At 33.0% G+C, this 20,135-nt stretch overlaps 2 protein-coding genes across 2 annotated transcripts; one reads left to right on the top strand and one right to left on the bottom strand.

The window, feature by feature from the left end:
• Positions 1–1,487: 1,487 nt before the first annotated feature.
• On the top strand, positions 1,488–3,954 carry LOC114729787 (myrcene synthase, chloroplastic-like; the record flags this gene model as incomplete). The annotated part of the gene is made up of 6 exons (XM_028916826.1): positions 1,488–1,716; positions 2,223–2,441; positions 2,535–2,613; positions 3,326–3,358; positions 3,485–3,574; positions 3,667–3,954. Coding segments are annotated over 6 exons (938 nt in total), but the record flags the coding sequence as incomplete, so codon positions are not given.
• A 3,166-nt stretch (positions 3,955–7,120) lies between these two features.
• Positions 7,121–8,378, bottom strand: LOC114729785 (pentatricopeptide repeat-containing protein At1g31790-like). Its single transcript, XM_028916824.1, has one exon. It carries the CDS (start codon positions 8,376–8,378, stop codon positions 7,128–7,130), a length of 1,251 nt encoding a protein of 416 aa, XP_028772657.1. The 3' UTR covers positions 7,121–7,127.
• Between the last annotated feature and the right edge of the window lie 11,757 nt (positions 8,379–20,135).

Below are 20,135 nucleotides of genomic sequence, written 5' to 3' on the forward strand. Positions count from 1 at the left end.
ATGAGTTAGTTTAAGAGATTATACAAGTAATAAGTAATTTAAATTTAAAAATTTTAAATATATTTTTTACTACAAACACTTATAAACACATTTAATCAAGTATATATTAATTAAAAGAATTAATCAAATTTTCAATCAAGCTTTTATATCTATTTTAACTAAATTACTTGAACTTCTATCCCAGTAGATAAAAACAATAAGCAAATAACTTTTTGCGAAAAGAAAATTTGAATTAAGGAAGAGAAAAGGAAAATTCTTCTTCAAAATATTTCAGCCAAAATTAGGGATTTGGTGTGAGACAAAATGTAAGAAAGGTTAGAGTATTTTTTAAAAAATCCAAACTGGCAAAAAGACCAGTAATGGTTTTAAAACATTCATACCAAATATAAAAAAAGTTAAGGAGCAATCTGATCCTGATCTCATTTCTCAGGCGTAATTTTGCTCCAATTTTTCAGTGGTGCGAGTTTGTGTCCATGATCTTATTTTTCATTTGCAATTTTGCCTATGATCTTTTTTTAGTGTAATTTTGCTTCTGATTTTTTGGTGCAATTTTGCTCCTGAAGGTCAAAATTGTATTAAAAAAAGATGGGTCAAAATTGTATGTTAAAAAGATCAAAAGCGAAATTGCACCTAAGAAATAATATCAGAATTAAAATTATACCTTAACCCAATATAAAAAAGAGAACTGAAGTTCCATTGCAAAATAAAGTAAAACTAAGCAGAAGCGTTTTCATTTCACTCCAATGGCTTTCTACCAATTTCCCTTGCTTTCAAACAGTATTATCTTCAAAACCGAAGTTCCCAAGTCAAATCATACCTCTACTTTCAGCAATCAGGAGCTCTTGTTTTCCTCCGACAATCCAATGCAAGGCTTCGACCTTTAGTGATTCTAATAAAAAAACACTTCTCGTGGTTCTGCAAATCACTTTCAACCTTCAATTTGGGATTATGATTATATCCAATCAATAAGAAATGATTTTGTGGTATGGCTTCTTTCACGTTCATTCTTTTACTTGCTTTATTGAAATTTATTTCATATCATGATCATATATTGTTTTTCTGTGCAAAATCGATTTTCTAATTATTATATACTAATTATTTGAAGGAAGAAACATATCTAGAAGAAAGAGATCAGTTGAAGGAAGAAGCAAGATTGATGCTCTTGACATTGACAAATCCTGTGGAACAATTAGAGGTCATTGATGACATGGAAAGACCGGGAGTGGCTTATCATTTTAGCCAACAGAAAAGAATATATTGGAAAATATTTGCAATAATGAAACATCAAGCATAAGTAACAATTTATACGCCGTGGCTCTTGAATTTAGACTCTTGTGACAACAAAGCTATTATGGTGTGTCATCAGGTATATATTTTATTCGCTTATAGAGCATAAAGTTCACAGAAATCAAGCATTATTATGGAGAATATAATTATTTTTCTAATGCTAACAATTATTCAATTTGTAATTGCATGGTTATTTTCAGGGACATTTGATGGATTCTTAGATTACAATGGTAATTTCCGTTCTTGCCTTTCGAGCGATATCAAGCGTATGTTATCATTGTATGAAGCTTCTTTCCTTTCAATTGAAGGTGAAGTAGTTTTGGATAAAGCAAGAGAGTTTAGCTCAATTCATCTTAAAGCATTTGTGAAGAAAAGCTACGAAGATGATGAAATATCACTTTTGGTTAGTCATGCCCGAGAGCTTCCACTGTATTGGAGGGTATCAAGATTAGAAACTCGGTGATTCATCCATTTTATGAAAGAAGACTGAACATGAGCCCCACTCTGCTCAAACTTGCTAAATTGGACTTCAACATCTTACAAGCTACTGACCAAGAGGATATGAAACAAGTGTTAAGGTGAAAATAATTATACAAATTCGGCCCTGTTAGGAAACTTTGACTGTTTCTAGACCTGATTAGAACTCTTACAATGATTTACATTTTATTGATTGAATATTTTCAAGTGAAATTTTCAATCTCCACGGAATTTCTTTGATAAATATAAAAAAAAATTCGTTAGTTAATTCAACCTGATAATATTATGAGTTTCAAACAAATTTCTCAATGGTTTTCTTTTCAGTTGTGAAAATCGATGGAACTCCGAGAAGTTTGCTAAGCTCTAGAACTTCAAAACATTAAAAAAAAAAAAAAACAAAGAGAAAATATGCATACTACTAAGCCGATCTTTTTTACTTGATGCTTTTATATTTGAAGATGGTGGAAAAGAACTGGACTCGGAGAAAAGCTGAGTTTTGTAAGGGATAGAATGGTTGAGAACCTCATGGGGACAGTGGGTTTGGCTTTTCAACCACAATTTGGATATTTTAGAAGAGTGGTTTCAAAGGTTTTTGCAATGATAACTAGAATTGATGATATGTATGATGTTCACGGCAGTTTGGAAGAACTAAAGCTTTTCACAGAAGTGGTAAACAGGTAAACATGTTATCTTTATGATAAATATACGTATCTATGTATGTATAAGTGTCCCAATATTTGTTGCCATTTTATACCTCTTTTATGACATAGATGGGACGTCAATGCCATGGATGAACTTCCAGACTACATGAAAATTTGTTTCCTTGCACTTAATAACTTTGTCAATGAAGTGGCTTTTGACTTCCTCTAAGAAAATGGACGCAACATCATTCCACACATTAAGAAAGTGGTATACTTCGATATAATTCATCGGTTGCATCTTTTCTTATTTTATACTATCTCCCGCCCTTAATATAATTTGGATGGATTAAAAAAATTAATTAAGTTAGTTATTGATAAAAATATGAGTTGATTTTTCTATAATACCCTTTGTAATCATAATTACCTTTAAATGAAAACACATTTATATATGTAATCAATAGAGATATTTTAAATAATAAATTATAAATTTGGAAGACAAAGTGGATTGAAATCTTTTATTTAGGACCAAATCCAAATCCTAATTAACTCTTATATTAATAGATGTAGTATAATATAAATAATTTTAATCATGATGTATTTTAATTGGGTTGAGGTGCAATTTTGCTATGGAAGTTTTCACATAGTTGTTTGTATCTATGAGTTTTTGTTGAATCAATATTGCTTTGGAAGTGAAAAAAAGGGTAATATTGGCCCTAATTGTCAAACATGTTAACTGTCAATGTTATTTTCTAACGAGTGGAGCGATTTTGCTTCTTTTTCTAATATTTTTTGGATGATATTGATCCAACAAAAACTTGTAGATATCCACATAACTTCTACATGTAAACTTGTGAGGCAAAATTAGACTTTAACCCTTGCTAATTTTATATGTCAATTATTGTGTTCAATTTTTTTTTCAGTGGGTTGATCTCTGTAAATCAGATCTAGTTGAGGCAACATGGTACCATAATGATTATAAACCCAGCTTTCTTGAGTACCTAGAAAATGCATGGATTTCAAGTAGTGGACCAGTCGTACTTTTTCATGCTTATTTTCTACTTCCTAGTTCTACCAATTAGGAGGATTCGATTCGGTTTGAAGAATATTATAATGTTATTCGCTATGTATCAACCATCTTGCGCCTTCTCAATGATTTGGGAACAGCAAAGGTATCATGACACAGTCCTTTCATATTCTATTAACCAATAAGTATATTGCATGAAATATGGTACTTATTTTCTGCGAATATTTAATCTTGCAGCTGGAAAAGGTGACTGGAGACATACCCAAATCAGTTGAGTGTTATATGAATGAAATTGGAGCTTCTGAAGCTAAAGCTCATAGGCACATAAATTCCTTGATATGTGAAACTTGGAAGAATTTGAATAAAGAAGTTAGCAATTCCTCTTATTCAAAGAGTTTCATGGAAGTTGCTGTGAACCTTGTAAGGATGTGCCTGCGCATGTACCAACATGGAGACGGCCATATTGTTCAATATGATGAAACCAAGAAACGTATAATATCATTGTTTTTCCAGCCTATTGCTTGAATTTATACAATGAATCTATTTTTAATTTTTCTTATGGGTGTATTTGCAAGAGTTTGTCAAACATTTTCAATTGGGTTGTTTGGTAATCAATCTGTAAGTGCTTGATATAAATAATGTTTTCTAAATGGTCAACATGAAGTCTTGATGTTTTTAATATAGAAGGATTTTATTTTGTTATATCATGAATGAGGAAAGTATTCCAATTTATGCGACTTAAAATGCATCCCAATAAGTTTCATATTGATGTTGATGTGAATTGTTCTTGTGTTAATCAATTAACGAAGAATTACAACAATAACTACTAGAGCATAACTAGTAATCTAATAATGAAGCATGTGAATTGTATCTGGAGGAGGATCTGCAAAATTGGTTGGTATGTAGCATATGGTTGATAAATCCCTTTTTTATTATTATATATGGTTTATCTTGAGCTTTTAGCACTTTAATTGGGTTCAAGTGAATTAATTAGGAGTTAATTGGGAAAAAAGTTGACTTTGTTAAATAATGATTAATTGGACATTTGAGAGGATTGGCACAACTTCTATCAGTAGGACAACGCAAGGCAAGCTTAAATGGGGCATGACGAGGAATTGGTGAAGGGGCATTGTTGGAATTAACTCCCATCCACTAGCACTTTATCTCCTTTTATTTTAATTTTTTTTATAAGTACTTATATTTTTCTATCAGAAGCAATCTTATTTGAAACCTTGTCAAGCTTTAAATATGATTAACTCTCACCTCAATTATTTTATTTTATTTTTTTGGAACACGGGACACAGGTGGGCAATCAATTTATTTCCCATTTATCATATCGGGTTGGTTAGGCATCATATAAATGAGAGGTATCATTTAGGTTTTGGGCCACACCTTAGGCCCATTTAACTACCCCACGAGACCCAATGTCCATTCCATTTGAAAAAATCAGATCTGGTTGAGGCAACATGGCACCGTAATGATTATAAACCCAGCTTTCCTGAGTACCTAGAAAATGCATGGATTTCAAGAAGTGGACCAGTCGTACGTTTTCATGCTTATTTTCGAAGGAGGATTCGATTCGGTTTGAAGAATATTCTAATGTTATTCGCTGTGTATCAACCATTTTGCGCCTTGTCAATGATTTGGGGACAGCAAAGGTATCATTACACAGTCCTTTCATATTTAATTAACCAATAAATATATTACATGAAATATGGTACTTATTTCCTACGAATCTTTAATTTTGCAGCGGGAAAAGGTGACGGGAGACGTACCCAAATCAGTTGAGTGTTACATGAATCATGAATGAAACTGGGGCTTCTGAAGCTAAAGCTCATAGGCACATAAATTCCTTGATAGGTGAAACTTGGAAGAAGATGAATAAAGAAGTTAGCAATTCCTCTTATTCAACGAGTTTCATGGAAGTTGCAGTGAACCTTGTAAGGATGTGCCTGTGCATGTACCAACATGGAGATGGCCATATTGTTCAAGATGATGAAACCAAGAAACGTATAATATCATTGTTTTGCCAGCCTATTGCTTGAATTTGTACAATGAATCTATTTTTAATTTTTCTTATGGGTGTATTTGCAAGAGTTTGTCAAACATTTTCAAATGGGTTGTTTGGTAATCAATCTGTATGTCCTTGATATGAATAATGTTTTTTAAATAGTTAACATGAAGTCTTGATGTTTTTAATATAGAAGGATTTTAATTTGTCATATCATGACTGAGGAAAGTATTCCAATTTATGCAACTTGAAATGCACCCCAGTAAGTTTTCATATTGATGTTGATGTGAATTAAGATAATCTATGATTTTCTTATATGAAGAAGGTTTGTACTCGTTTATGTGATACGCTAGTGAATTGTTCTTGTGTTAATCAATTAACGAAGAATTACAACAATAACTACTAGAGCATAACTAGTAATCTAATAATGAAGCATGTGAATTATATCTGGAGGAGGAGGATCTGCGAAAGTGGTTGGTATGTAGCATATGGTTGATAAATCCCTTTTTATTATTATTATTATATACTCATAGTCTATCTTGAGCTTTTAGCACTTTAATTGAGATCAAGTGAATTAATTAGGAGTTAAGTGGGAAAAAAGTTGACTGTGTTAAATAATGATTCATTGGACATTTGAGAGGATTGGCACAACTTCTATCAGTAGGGCAACGCAAGGAAGGAATTCATGAGGGGGCATTGTTGGAATTAACTCCCATCTACTTGCACTTTATTTTCTTTTATTTTAATTTTTTTTTAATAACTGCTTGTATTTTTTTTTTTTAAGAAGCAATCTTATTTGAAATGCTATTAAGCCTTAATACGGATAACTTTGACCCAATTATTTTATTTTATTTTATTGGAACACAGAACACAGGGGGCCAATCAATTTCTTTTCCATTTATCATATCGGGTTGATTAGGTGTCATATATCTGGGCTAGGTATCATTTGGGTTTTGGGCTACACCTTAGGCCCATTTAACGACATCACGAGACCCAACTCCCAATCCATTTACCCAAATTCCACCACACTTTAGCTGTCACTTCTAACTCTTTTGAAGCGCTAGGCAGCCCACTCAATTCACTGCTTTGCTTAGGAATTTTACTTCCTACTTGTTCTAGTTTTAGGGGGTGTTTAGATACTCTGAAAAGTGCTTCTCAGAAGCACTTTTTCTGCAAATCGAGATAAACTCCTCCATATATTTACTTCGTAGACCGTAAAATCACTTCTGAAACCATGATTTGGTTTTCATCCAAACACCCCCTTAGATAGAAACCAAACCATGGTTTCAAAAGTGATTTTACGGTCTACGAGGTAAATATGTGGAAGAATTTATCTCGATTTGCGGAAAAATACTTCTGAGAAGCATTTTTCAGGGTATCCAAACACCCCTTTAGGAATTCTATTTCTTCCCTAAATCCATTTTTGTTTTCAGCCACCAGATCCTCACATTGGGATTAACTAAACAGCCCTATAATAAAGTTAGCTGAGTCATGCAAAATCAATAGCAAAAGATGTAGAAAACTGATTAATATTCCATCCATTTCGTCTTATGGGCTTAGTTGTAAAACTATTTTGCTCAGGAACATGGAATTATCAACATATCAAAAAGTGTGTGTATATATATATATCTCTACACAGCTCTACAAGGTCCATTCAATTTTTTTTTTTTAAAAAAAACAAAACTATCTACGTGAATTCCACTTCTCTACTGCCACCACAAGCAATTCTTAATTCCTTGAGCAGAGACTCTTGAGGCTGCAATCCAGCTGCCTTCATCTGATACAAAAGCTTAATAGCCTCAATGTACAACCCATTTTGCATGTACCCCATAAGCATAGCATTCCAGCAAGCCTCGTTTGCCCTATTATGAATCATCTCAAACACAAGTTTTGCTTCTCTCACTAACCCACATCTTCCATACATGTCTATCAGCCCACACTCCACATAAGTATCTAACGCAAGTCCAAGCTTAATAGCATTAGCATGGACTTGCTCACCACAGTGCCCATGGCTTGGCATTCTTCCACATGCTTTAAGAACACTAGAAACTGTGAAACTGTTCTTCCTTATTCCTCTCCTTCCCATCTCCTTGAAGTCATTGAGAACCTCGTAGAAATGCATTTCTCTGCAATCATTTACAATTTTTGCTGTCCAAGTGAAGGTGTTATGTCTAGCTACCTTGTTAAAGGCGATATTTGCGTCTTCTAGGCAATTGAACTTCCCATAGAATCTAATCAATGCGCAAGTGAGACGTACATCGTTACTAATGTCCAACTTGACTAAGCACCCATGAACTTGTTTTCCCAGATCGAGATTGATACTGTACGAACATGCCTTCAGAAGACAAACCAAGATCCAATTGGGCAGCTCCAAAATACTCACTTGGTCAAGCATGTTGAGAAACAAACCTATGGCTTCCTCGTAATTTGCATTATCAAAATAAGCAACAAGTAATATAGCCCACGAGTTGATATCCCTCACAGACATTTTATCAAACAGGTGGTGTGCACGCTCCACTAAGCCACATGACGCAAACAAGAGAAGGAGCCGATTGAGGAAGCTTAACGGAGGATCAATGCCGCTTTGTGTTATATGGACATATAGTTCCATGGCTGCATGAGGGTCCCCAGAAACAGTACACTCTTCTATCAAAGAGACGTACATGTCAATGGGTATAGAGAAGCCAAGACCATCCATCAATCGCAAAACATCAGATACCGTGCTCTGAGCAGGGATAAATCCTTTTTTCTCGTTTTCCTTCTTCTGCAAACTAAATCCATTCGCATGATTGGTTTGGGGACGAAGGAGTTTGACGGGTTGTGGTGAAGTCGAAGGCAGATTTTGCGCGGGACGATGGAACTGAAGTTGAAAAGGGTGGTTGTTTAACTGAGGAGTAACAAACTCAGTGCAGGGTGATTTTGAGGGAAGAGAAACCATTTTCGAATAGTTAAAGTTCAATTTCGTGACTTGACGCAGTTGAAATCTTCGGTTTCATTTTCATACCCGTTAATCTTTGATTTTGTAACCGAAAAGAGAGCAATACCAACGATGTCCGAACCACAGTATCGAGGCGAGACCCGGGAGTCTGGAAGATTAAGAGAGACAGAGTATGAGACTGGGAGATCGAAGACGGTGTCCTAGCGATTTGTGAAAGCTGAGAGAGATTGGGCGAGAAGAGTGAGAAGGCAAAAGAGGGAACCGGGCTGCAAGGCTCCGATATAAAATGCACTTGTGTTGATGGTAAATCAGCTTGTCCGTAAAATGAGTTGCGTTCAAATTAGCCACGACAAAACTGATTTTTATTTTAATTAATTTTTATAAATTTAAATTAAATTAAAAATGTTAATTAGTATATTGTGATTTATGTTTGAATTGCTGTTTATAAAAAGTCAGTTGAAAAAATTAAAATTTGTTTAAATGATTAATAGAAAAGTAAGTTTAGTTGTAAAACTAACTTTTATTCTAACTGATTTTTGCAAATTTAAAGTAGAGTAAAAGCCAGTTAGTATGATATAATTTATGTTTGGATTATTATTTATAAAAACTTAGTTGAAAAAGTTAAAACTTGTTTGGATTATTAATAGATAAATAAGTTTAATTGTAAACTAGTGTTTGATATTATATGTTTTTACTGTAAAAATAGTTTTAAAAAAATCTAAAATTACTTTAATAAAATAAAAAATGTTTTTGGTGAACTTATAAAATAAAAATACTTGTTAGAGAAAATTTTTGAAAAAACGTTGTAGATAATTAAATATATATAATGGACAAACATGAATATAAATTAAAACACATTAATATGTTCATTTTTGAAATAAATGAAATTACATAACTAATTAGATTGTAAGCTTTGTACAATTTGGTCTCTGATTGAGTTACAAATACAATTCATTTGTGTGACAGATGTTAAACTTAACAAGGACGCTTCACCAGCTACATAATTATTGTCTTCATCTATTACACTTTCATGTTCAGCTTGCATAAAGTGGTCTCAGTTGGAGAATTTTGCCTGATAAAATTATGCACAGCCATTGTTGGATAAACCATACAGACTTGTGTTTGAAACTTGAATTTGGGCATATCTCTTAAGATTGCAAACCTACTCTTCCAAATCCCAAAAGTTCTTTTCAATAATGCATCTCAAACTTGAATGATAATAATTGAAGGCCTCATTCTTATTTATAAATCCTGATTGACAATTAAAGTCTGGAAGGTAATAGCACTCACATCTGTAGGGGTCAAGGTATCCCATTTGTTGGATATGTTAGTGGCAGTCTCACCCAAGAGAGGGTGAATTGGGTGAGTTATAAAAATCTTGCGAATTTAAAAGAATAAGCTAACACTCTTGTTATTTAAGCCAGATCTGTTATATATTTCTGTTAGATGTTAACTATAGTTAGTTATGTATAAAGTATATAAATATTACTCTCATGTGAAAATACAAGTAATCATTTTTTTCAGATTATTTTCGTATCATGGTATCAGAGCTCTCTGAACTTTTTTTTCTAGTAAAGTATAATTTGTATTTCTAGACATTTAAAAATATCACCATAGTCATTAACTTTAACGTAGTCATTGTACACACATAGTCATTATAGAATGTGTATGTGCAAGAGTTTTGTCACGGATAGAATAACACTCTTGTTATTTAAGCTAGATCTGTTATATATTTCTGTTAGATGTTAACTATAGTTAGTTATGTACAAAGTGTATAAATATTACTCTCATGTGAAAATGCAAGTAATCATTTTTTTTAGATTATTTTCGTATCATGGTATCAGAGCCCTCTGAACTTTTTTTTCTAGTAAAGTGTAATTTGTATTTCTAGACATTTAAAAATGTCACCACATCCAATACAGCCAGTCTGCTACTAGAATATAAATGGCTCATGCCAAAGGAACAAGTGGAAAAACAAAACGTAAGCCATGTACGAGCCTTTATTTGAACTCAAAACAGAGATATCCGTCCGTCCTCATAGTCCTTCTCGCTATGCGCAAGTCCACTTCAGGTCAATCCCTAGTCATGGCTACGTGACCGGCCCTACAACCCCTGAACCTCCTTAGCCTTGCCTGGCCGTCATTGATGAACATCATGATCATGCACATAGCAAGAAATATCATCACAGATAGGAGAAACAACAGAACGATTAGCCCCATGGATGGTGAGATCAGACCCCCATGAATTGTTAGGGCCCATGTTTGGGCTGCAATACCATATAGCAAGCTCAGGATGGAGGCCTTGAGGATGCTAAATATATGCTCAGGAGTCCTAGGTTTGAAAGATAGAAAGAATAACAGATGGAGCATCAGATATCCAACTGTCTAATGTCCTATCTTACTCTTCTCTTGCTCCTGCTTATAAAAACTTTGTTCTAACTGTCTCTTCTGTCACTGATCCAAAAACCTATTCACAAGCTGTTAAATTCTCTAATTGGAGAGATGCTATAATGGCAGAAATCAAAGCTCTTGAACATAACCAAACTTGGGTTTTAACTACATTACCACCTAGTAAGAAACCTATTGGATGCAAGTAGGTATGTAAAACTAAGTTCAAAGCTAATGGTGAAATAGAAAGGTACAAAGCTAGGCTAGTTGCAAAAAGGTATACTCAAAATAAAGGGATTGGTTATTTTGACATATTTTTACTGGTAGCAAAAATGAGTGCTCTTAGAATGTTACTTTCTATAGCTGCTGCCAAAAACTGGTTCCTTCAACAACTTGATGTCAACAATGCCTTTTCACATGGAGATTTGCATGAAGAGGTCTATATGGAACTACCAAAAGGCTTTACTCCTCCACAACCTAACATGGTCTGCAAGCTGCAGAAGTCCCTTTATGGTCTTAAACAAGCTAGTCAACAATGGTACTCAAAGTTGTCTACTATCTTGATTTCTTATGGATACACCCAATCAGCTTCTGACCACTCTCTTTTCTTTAAGGCCTCTTCTTCTTCATTTACTATTGTTTTGGTATATGTTGATGATGTAGTTCTTGCTGGCAATGATTTGTCTGAAGTTAATGTTGTCAAACAACAACCAGACAACACTTTCACCATTAAAGATCTTGGTGATCTTAGATATTTTCTGGGTTTAGATCTTGCTAGATCTAATGATGGCATCTTCCTTTCTCAAAGGAAGTTTTCACTTGAATTACTTGAAGATACAGGATACTTAGCCTGTAAACCAGCCTCCTCACCGATGGGTCCTCATCTCAAGCTGTCTAAAGCCAAAGGCAAACCTCTAGAAAATTCTCAGGCGTACAGAAAATTAATTGAAAGACTTCAGTATCTCACTACCACTAGACCCGACCTCAGTTTTGCCACTCAACAGTTGAGTCATTTCATGTCAGCCCCTACTGACATTCATTTATAGGTTGCTAATCGACTTTTACATTATATAAAATCTTCTCCTCGTGCTGGAATATTTTTTTTCTTCTACTTCAGATCTTAAGCTCAGAAGTTTTAGTGATTTTACTAGGCAAGTTGTGTTGATTCACGTAGATCTGTGACTAGATTTACAATATTTCTTGGTTCCTCTTTGATCTCTTAGAAAGCCAAGAAACAGGCTACTGTTTCAAGGTCATCTTCAGAGGCAGAATATCGTGCAATGGCCTCTACTACCTGTGAAGGTCAATGGCTTTTGTATCTTCTCAATGACTTCAATATATCTCATCTTGATCCAGCTCTCCTTTATTGTGACAATTAGTCTGCCATGCAAATTGCAGCAAACCCCACTTTCCATGAAAGAACCAAATATATAGAGTTGGATTATCATTTGGTCCGAGAAAAGCTTCAAGTAAAGATCATACATTTACTTCCTGTCAGATCCTCTGATCAGCTTGCAGATGTGTTCACCAAGCCCTTACATCATTCAAGATTTCATAAGCTCATATCCAAGCTCGGCATGAAAAATATTCATGCTCCAGCTTGCGAGGGGTGTCAAGGATAGAATAGCATTCTTGTTATTTAAGCTAAATCTGTTATATATTTCTGTTAGATGTTAACTATAGTTAGTTATATACAAAGTGTATAAATATTACTCTCACATGACTAAAACGCAAGTAATCATTTTTTCATATTATTTTCGTGTCAAATTTGTCAAACATTTTCAAATGTGTTGTTTGGTAATCAATCTGTATGCTTGATACAAAAAATGTTTTAATGATACATCCAGTTATTAATATAAGACTCAATTAATTAATTTAGACAGATTAAGAAAGCTAAATAAATTATTTTAAAGTATTTATATTTATCATTTTTTTTCAAAATAATTAGTCAGAGTTATAAATTAATATATAATCTAATGATATATGTAAGTATTTTAAAGAGATCATGTAACATATGTTATAATTAGATAATGGAAAAATTAATCTTTTAGTCCTTTAACTTTTAATTCATTTATAATTCAATCCCTCAACTATGACTCGTTGCGACTCAGTCCCTAAACTTTTGACTCCCCTGTGACTCGGTCCCTCATCTTTTTATTTTTTAAAAACATAATCCTTCTCATCCATGTGGCAGTCCAACTCATAACTCATCCTTCATACGTGTAGAAAAACATTATTGACGGTGTTAATAATTGCTGATGTGCCTCCAAATCAAATACCCATGAAATTTATATAAAATTTGAAATAGATTCCATGAATAAATAATTGTGCCTCCATGGTTTGAGATCTAGCGGTGAAACGAAAGATGCAGGGGACAACAAAATTTGCTATCGCTAATGTTGAGTGTTTCTTGATTCTCTAAATGTGAATATCTGGTAGACAATTTACGTTCAGAAATCTGAATGAATCATTTCCATTGAAGAAGTAGAGAAGAATTTTTAGATCCATTCCTCCCCATCTGCATTAGTCAGACGAACACGAGGAGAATAAAGATGGAGAATACAAACACAAGGAGAAAGAAGATGGAGGAGACCGCATCGATCGAGAAGACAAGATCGATGGAGAATGACAAACAGGCATGCAAGATCTTACATGCCTTCTTCAGCCAAAGGAAATTTGAAAAGAGGTGGAGAAGACACAAGGAGATGATGAGAAGGGAAAAATCGCTGCAGCACTAATCCTCTAGCTTTTACCCTCGTGCTGATTCAACGTCTGATGTGGCGCTTACAAGGATGAAAGGTATGATGTAGCTCATACATGGGATGAGAAATTAACAGAGAAGGACAAATTTTATGCACGTTAGAGAGATGAGGAACTGAGTCATTGGTGAGTCAAAAGTTCAAGGACTGAGTCGTAACGAGTCATAGTTGAGGGACTGAGTTATAAGTAGATTAAAAGTTAGAGGACTAAAAGATTAATTTGCCCTTAGATAATTTATTTAGTTTTCTTAATGATGATTTTGATTTTGCATAGTCATAAAGATGTGTATTTTATTAATATTTTCTTGGTACAATCAAACATTTAAACTACTTTTGGAACTATCTTTTTTTTTTTTTAGTGATTATTATTTATGAACTCTATTCTATTTTAATGTTGTGAATTAAATTGTATTATTTTAATATGACCGGTCTAACCGCGGTCTGACCTCCAGTTCGACCAATGATCCTTGACCCACTGTCTCGATCAGTTTAGTTCCCGGTCCGGTTTTTTGTTTCTTGGTTGAAATTAGCTCCCATCCGCTTGCACTTTATTTTCTTTTATTTTATTTTCCATGTATCATGTTGGGCTGTTTAGGTGTCATATTTGGGCTGCGTATTATTCCGTTTTGGGCCACACCTTAGGCCCATGTACACACCTCACTTGAGACCCAATTCCCATTCCATTTACCGAAATTCCACCACTGTTCATCCGCCATTTTAAATTCAGTTGAAGCACTAGAAAATGACCTTAATTCATTGCTTGGACTAGCAATTGTACTTCCCACTTGTTATGGGCTTACGAATTCTATTTCTTCCCTAATTCCGTATTTGTTTTCCACCACTAGTCCACATTATATTGGAATTAACTAAACCAGCCCCAAAACACTACAATTTCCATTATAATTCATGTCCATCCACTTGGTCGCTTGAATCTTTCATTCGCACGCATCATCGTCTCATTTACAACATTTTCATCTTTCTCTTTTGAGAGAATCGTTTTTCCAGGTATTTATATGTTTTTTCTGAATTTTCAATTTGGTATCTGTGTGTTTTTTTTCCTCTTAACCAAATACTTTAATTTTGTTTTCTTAACACTGTTAGTCCCTGTAACTTTACGCTATCAATACCGTTAGCCTCTCTGCAAGAGCATACAATACAAATAGAACAAAAATAAAGTATTTATTTAAGAGAAAAAACAACCATATACCAAATTGGAAATTGAAGGAAAGTACCTACAAAATGGTTTTCTTTTCTCTTTTCTCTCATTATTGTATCCATCAATTTTCCTCTTCCATTGTTCAAACGCAGTCTCAGGTATTCCTCTTCTCCATTTTTCTGCACTTGCAACTACATCATCCCAGTTTTTAAAAGAAATTGTGTTAAGGAACTTGAGAGTCCACAATCCTATATTTAATATTCATGGAGGTTCATCAAACTTTGGCAGCGGGCCAAGTTCAGCAAGATCATCATAGATTTCGCCAACAATAATAAGCGTTAAAAGAACTTTACTATGCCAAGTACTTCACAGAAAACCAGCAGAGAACATTAGAATGCACTAATACCAATTCAGTGTTTTCAATGTGAAGATGGTAGAAAATAAATAGCCTTGGAGAAAAGCTGACTTTTTTAAGAGATACTAACTCCAATTCTAAATATAGAATCTAGAAAATTAGTTTATTTTGGTTTTAAATATAAGACTTTAATTTATTTTGTCTTTTAAATTTATAATTTTTGACCAAATTATCCCTTTTGTTAGAAATATTCAGCAAGATCCCAATCAAGGTGTAATTTAAATGCACAGGATTAAAATAGAGTAGTTTAGAAAAATCAAGGTACATTTATTACAAAAATTGCAAATTAACTATGGGCAAAGCTTAATAGTTAACTTATATTACTTTGCACAATTTTGTTAAGTATTAATAGCTCAATGGTTATATAATTTTTTGAAATGTAAGAGGTGATGGAAACAAATCCCATCTTGATCGACTTTACTATAAAATATGTCCCTCATCCCTTCTGATGGTGTGGTGGGATCAATTATTTTCTTTGTATGTTTTTTATTCTCTCATTCATGTTATAATTTCTTATTAAAAAATGATTGATAATAAGTAGTAAACATACAATTTCAAACCCAGCATTCTTTTTTATGTATATAAACAGTCCACGATCTTCGATAAAGGGAAAGAAGTGATAATGGATACTAAACCCTCATGCAATTACGGAAAGAAGTGTGTGGACAAAAGTTCTAAGCACGCAATTAACTGGAGGGCAAAAAGTATCACAAGCCACAACCATATCCATGGAACTAATAATTGAACCCGTGTTACGTGTGATTTGGAACTTCTATACCCAATGCCTAGAGAAAGATGGAATCAGCCACAAATCAATTCCAAAAAGCTTCATCACCAAACTTCTTGAGTAGATCAGCCATGGAAGAGAGGGAAAGACGTGTAAAATTGATGGAGAATATGGGAGAAAGTAGCGGAAAGAACAAGATGGAAATGATGAAAGATGAGTGAGTGATAGATGCCAAGTGGGTTTGCTGTTTTCAAGAATTAGGTAACTAATTCATAAAAATTAAAGATGGGTCAGTTTGGCATAATTTTAAAAATCACTTATAAACACGTTTCACGTAAACTGAAATAAAACTTTTTTCATATACTTACTCGTATTCTGTAAATTACAATTAAAAAGCTACTTATAAGGCATTCCAAATAAACCGGAAATAAATTGAAGTTGGTTATTTACAATAAATGAGCGTTATATTTTCTAAAATATTACTATCAATTATATACATTAAAATTACCATTTCATGAAAACTTCTTAACATGTGCAATCACTGTATAAGGATTATTTTTAGCAAAATAGATAAGTATTGGAAACAAATCAAATAAATTATAATTATTCTACAAAATGATATGAAAATTATGGTGGTGAATAGGGGTAATTTCAGTCTTTTTAAGTTTATATTTTAATATCTGGTCCTTTTAAATAATTAAGGTTTTTAAGATCCTTTCTAATAAATATCATTTCTAGTTGGTCCCTCTTTCTAATTTTCCCTTTAATTAATAACCACCTAGTATTGCATGAAATATGCCAATTGATTTTCTACAGATCTTTAATTTCAGAGCAAAAACAGATGACTAGCGACATATCCAAATCAGTTGAGTGCTATATGAATGAAACGGGAGCTTCTGAAGCTGATGCTATCAGGCACATAAATTCCATAAACTGTGAAAATTGGAAGAAGATGAATAAAGAAGTTAGCGATTCCTCTTATTCAAGGAGTTTCAATGAAGTTGCTGTGAACCTTGGAAGGATGTCTCTGTGCCTTTGCCAAGATGGAGATGGCTTTACTGCTCAAGATGATGAAACTAAGAATCATATAATATCACTGATTTTCAAGCCTATTGCATGAATTTAATCTGCTGATACAACCAGTCTATTTAATTAATTTGCTTATGTGTTTGTATGTGCAAGAGTTTGTCAAATATTTTCAAATGTGTTGTTTGGTAACATGTGCTTGATATGAATATTGTTTTTGAAGTACTACGTATTCTATTTTTAATATAAGAGTTACTTAACTAATTTGGATAGATTAATACATCAAATAAATCAGTAATAAATGTAACATGATCTCCCTAAATCTAGATTATATCTCAATCTATAAGTTAGGCAAATTAGTCTAGGAAAAAAATAATAAATATGATACTAAAAATTGATTAAGTTCTTATATTTAAGACCAAATTCAATCACAAATTAACTCTTATATTAAAAACCATATGTAATAATTAATATGAAGTTATTTAAGATGGAAGGATATATCTTGTTAATTACTACCTTCGGTAGTTAATATACAAGAGCTAGTTAGGAGGTTGAATTTGATCGTAAGTATAAGACATCAATTCACTTTATCTCCCATTCCCCCCCCCAAAATATCTTCATTGATTATAAGAAGTTCCCACTAAGGAATAATTCCAATCATCCAATACACATGATTGAAGAGGATGGTTTGCAGAGACTAACACACATTTGCAACAAATAACCAACTCAACTAATTTTTTTTAACATTTTAAAATTAGTTATATCGCTCTTATGTTAAGGATCAGAGGTAATATACCATGACTTTGGAAAGTTTTCCAATTTGTATAGCTTAAAATGCATTCCCAAAATTTTCATATTGATGTTTATGTAAATCAAGATAATATATGATTTCGATGTCTGAGGAAACTGTGTACTCGTTTATATGATACACTATTGAACTGATCTTGTGTTAATGAATGAAGGATCGATCTATTTAGAGCAAGAACTAGAGCATAACTAGTAAGCCAATTAATTATGACACCACACAATTCAAAGCGCAAAAGGGAGTTGTGTTCTGCCAAATGTATCAAAGTTGGTTACAGCAGCGTATGGTTGACAAATCCCAATTTAACAATGGTGTTATATATATATATATATATATATATATATATATATTATCTTGAGCTTTGAGCACTTTAGTTGAGCTTGAGTGAAATAATTAGGAATTAATTGCGGCAAAGGCTGTTTAATTGGATAGATTTCATCGCAATTGATTTCCTGTTCTAACTTCTACCTCCTTAATTACATAATATTACATTTTCTATATTTTAAATGTGCAGGACATTTAAGAGGATTGGAACAATTTGTATAAACTGGGCAAGGCAAGCTTAAGGGTCTATTTAATGAGAGAAATGGAAAGAAAGGGAGACAAAAAAAAATTTTAATAAGCTCAATTTAAAAAAATTAGAGATATAGAATTATAAGTTTTTAATTGATTTTTGTTACTTTTTATTTTAAATATTCTCTTCATTAAAATTTAATAATCCTACTTATTTAATTTTTTAGATTGAACTAGTTAAAATTTTCTCTAATCTCTCTTCCATTTCTTTCTTGCCGAATAAGTTCCTAATGGGTGTATAAAAGAAGAAATTGATGAAGGAGCATTGGTGGAATTAGCCTCATCCACATGCACTTTATTTGCTTTTATCTTGGAAATGAATGTCTTTTCCATTTATCATAATGGGCTGATTGGGCGTAACATATTTGGGCTAGGTATTATTTGGGTTTTAGGCTACACCTTAAGCCCATATAAACACCTCACATAGACCCAACTCCCATTCGATTTATCCAAATGCCACCGCACTTCAGCCGCCACTTTCGTTGGAAGCATGAGGCTTTGTAGCCCAATGACATGTAAAGGAAAAGTTGCGAGTTTCATCTCATTTGTAATCTTAAGTCATTAGTACTTGCCCTTTTAATTTCAAAAAAAAAAAAAGAATTGTATTTCCCAATTGTTATAGGTTTAGGAATTCTATTTCTTCCCTAATTTCATATTTATTATCAACCACATTGGGATAAACTAAACCAGCCCCCAAACACTCTAATTGCATCCGTCATTTTCTTCTTCCATTGTTCAAACGCTGCTTCACGTACTCCTCTTCATTTTTCTCTACTTGTTTCCAAACTTGCAACTACATATCATTCCTGTTTTTCAAATAAATTGTGGCAAAGGGCTTTGAGAATCCACAATCCTATATTAATAATATTCATGATGCTTCATCAACCTGTGGAACGCTTAGTACAGCGAGATAATCAAAGATTTCGCCAACAATAATAAGCACTCAAAGAATTTACTATGCCAAGTTCCTCATATTAGCACTTACTACTACCAGTTTAATATTTTTAATGTGAAGATGGTGGAAAGAGATATCATCTCTAATCCTAAATATAAGAGTTGGACAATTGGTTCATTTTAGTTCTAAATATAAAATTTTAGTTCATTTTATTTCTCAAATTTATAATTTTTTACTCAGTATCTCTTTTGATTCAATATATTAAGGAGGCTTCTAATCAAGACTTTGTATATAATTAAAATATGGTAGTTTAAAAAAATCAAGATATATTAATTACAAGGGTTGCAAATCTCCTGTGGTCAAAACCTAGTGGTCAACTTGTATAATTATTTTGCACTATTTTGTCAAGAAGTAGTAATAGCTCAAGGGCTATATAATTTTTTGAGATGTAATAAGAGATAGTGGGATCAAATTCCATTTTACCAACTTTGCTACAAAACATCCCTCTTCCCTCCTCCCTCCTCCCTCCTGCTGGTGTGGTGGGTTAAGATCATTTTCTTTGTATGTTTTTGAGTTTTTTAATTCTATATTATTATAAAGAATTTAATATATCCAATAACTTTTTCTCATGCATGTTATAATTTTCTTTTTAAAATCAGGAAAAAAATTCTTTTTAAAAAATGATTGATAACAAGTATTAAACATACAATTTCAAACCCAACATATTCTTTGATGGATGCATTTCAATTATTTTTAAAAATTTTCGTTCCCCATCGTTCACGTACATTCTGGTTTCACCAATGCATTATTGAGAAAGAGGAAGGAATTTTATATCTAAAACTGAAACGATGTCACTTTGAGAATATCCGAATCATCCCCTGCCTCTGTATATGAACCCTCCATGATCTTCGATAAAGGATAGAAGTGACCTATGCACCCTAAACCCTAATCCAACCTTTATATATATATATAAAAGTCGTTTTGAGTTTGAGACTAGTTTCTTTTCAGTTGGAA

The sequence above is a fragment of the Neltuma alba genome, unplaced genomic scaffold (genome assembly GCF_004799145.2).
Source record: "Neltuma alba isolate B1F8T4 unplaced genomic scaffold, ASM479914v2 tig00012679_pilon, whole genome shotgun sequence".
Classification (NCBI taxonomy): Eukaryota; Viridiplantae; Streptophyta; class Magnoliopsida; order Fabales; family Fabaceae; genus Neltuma; species Neltuma alba.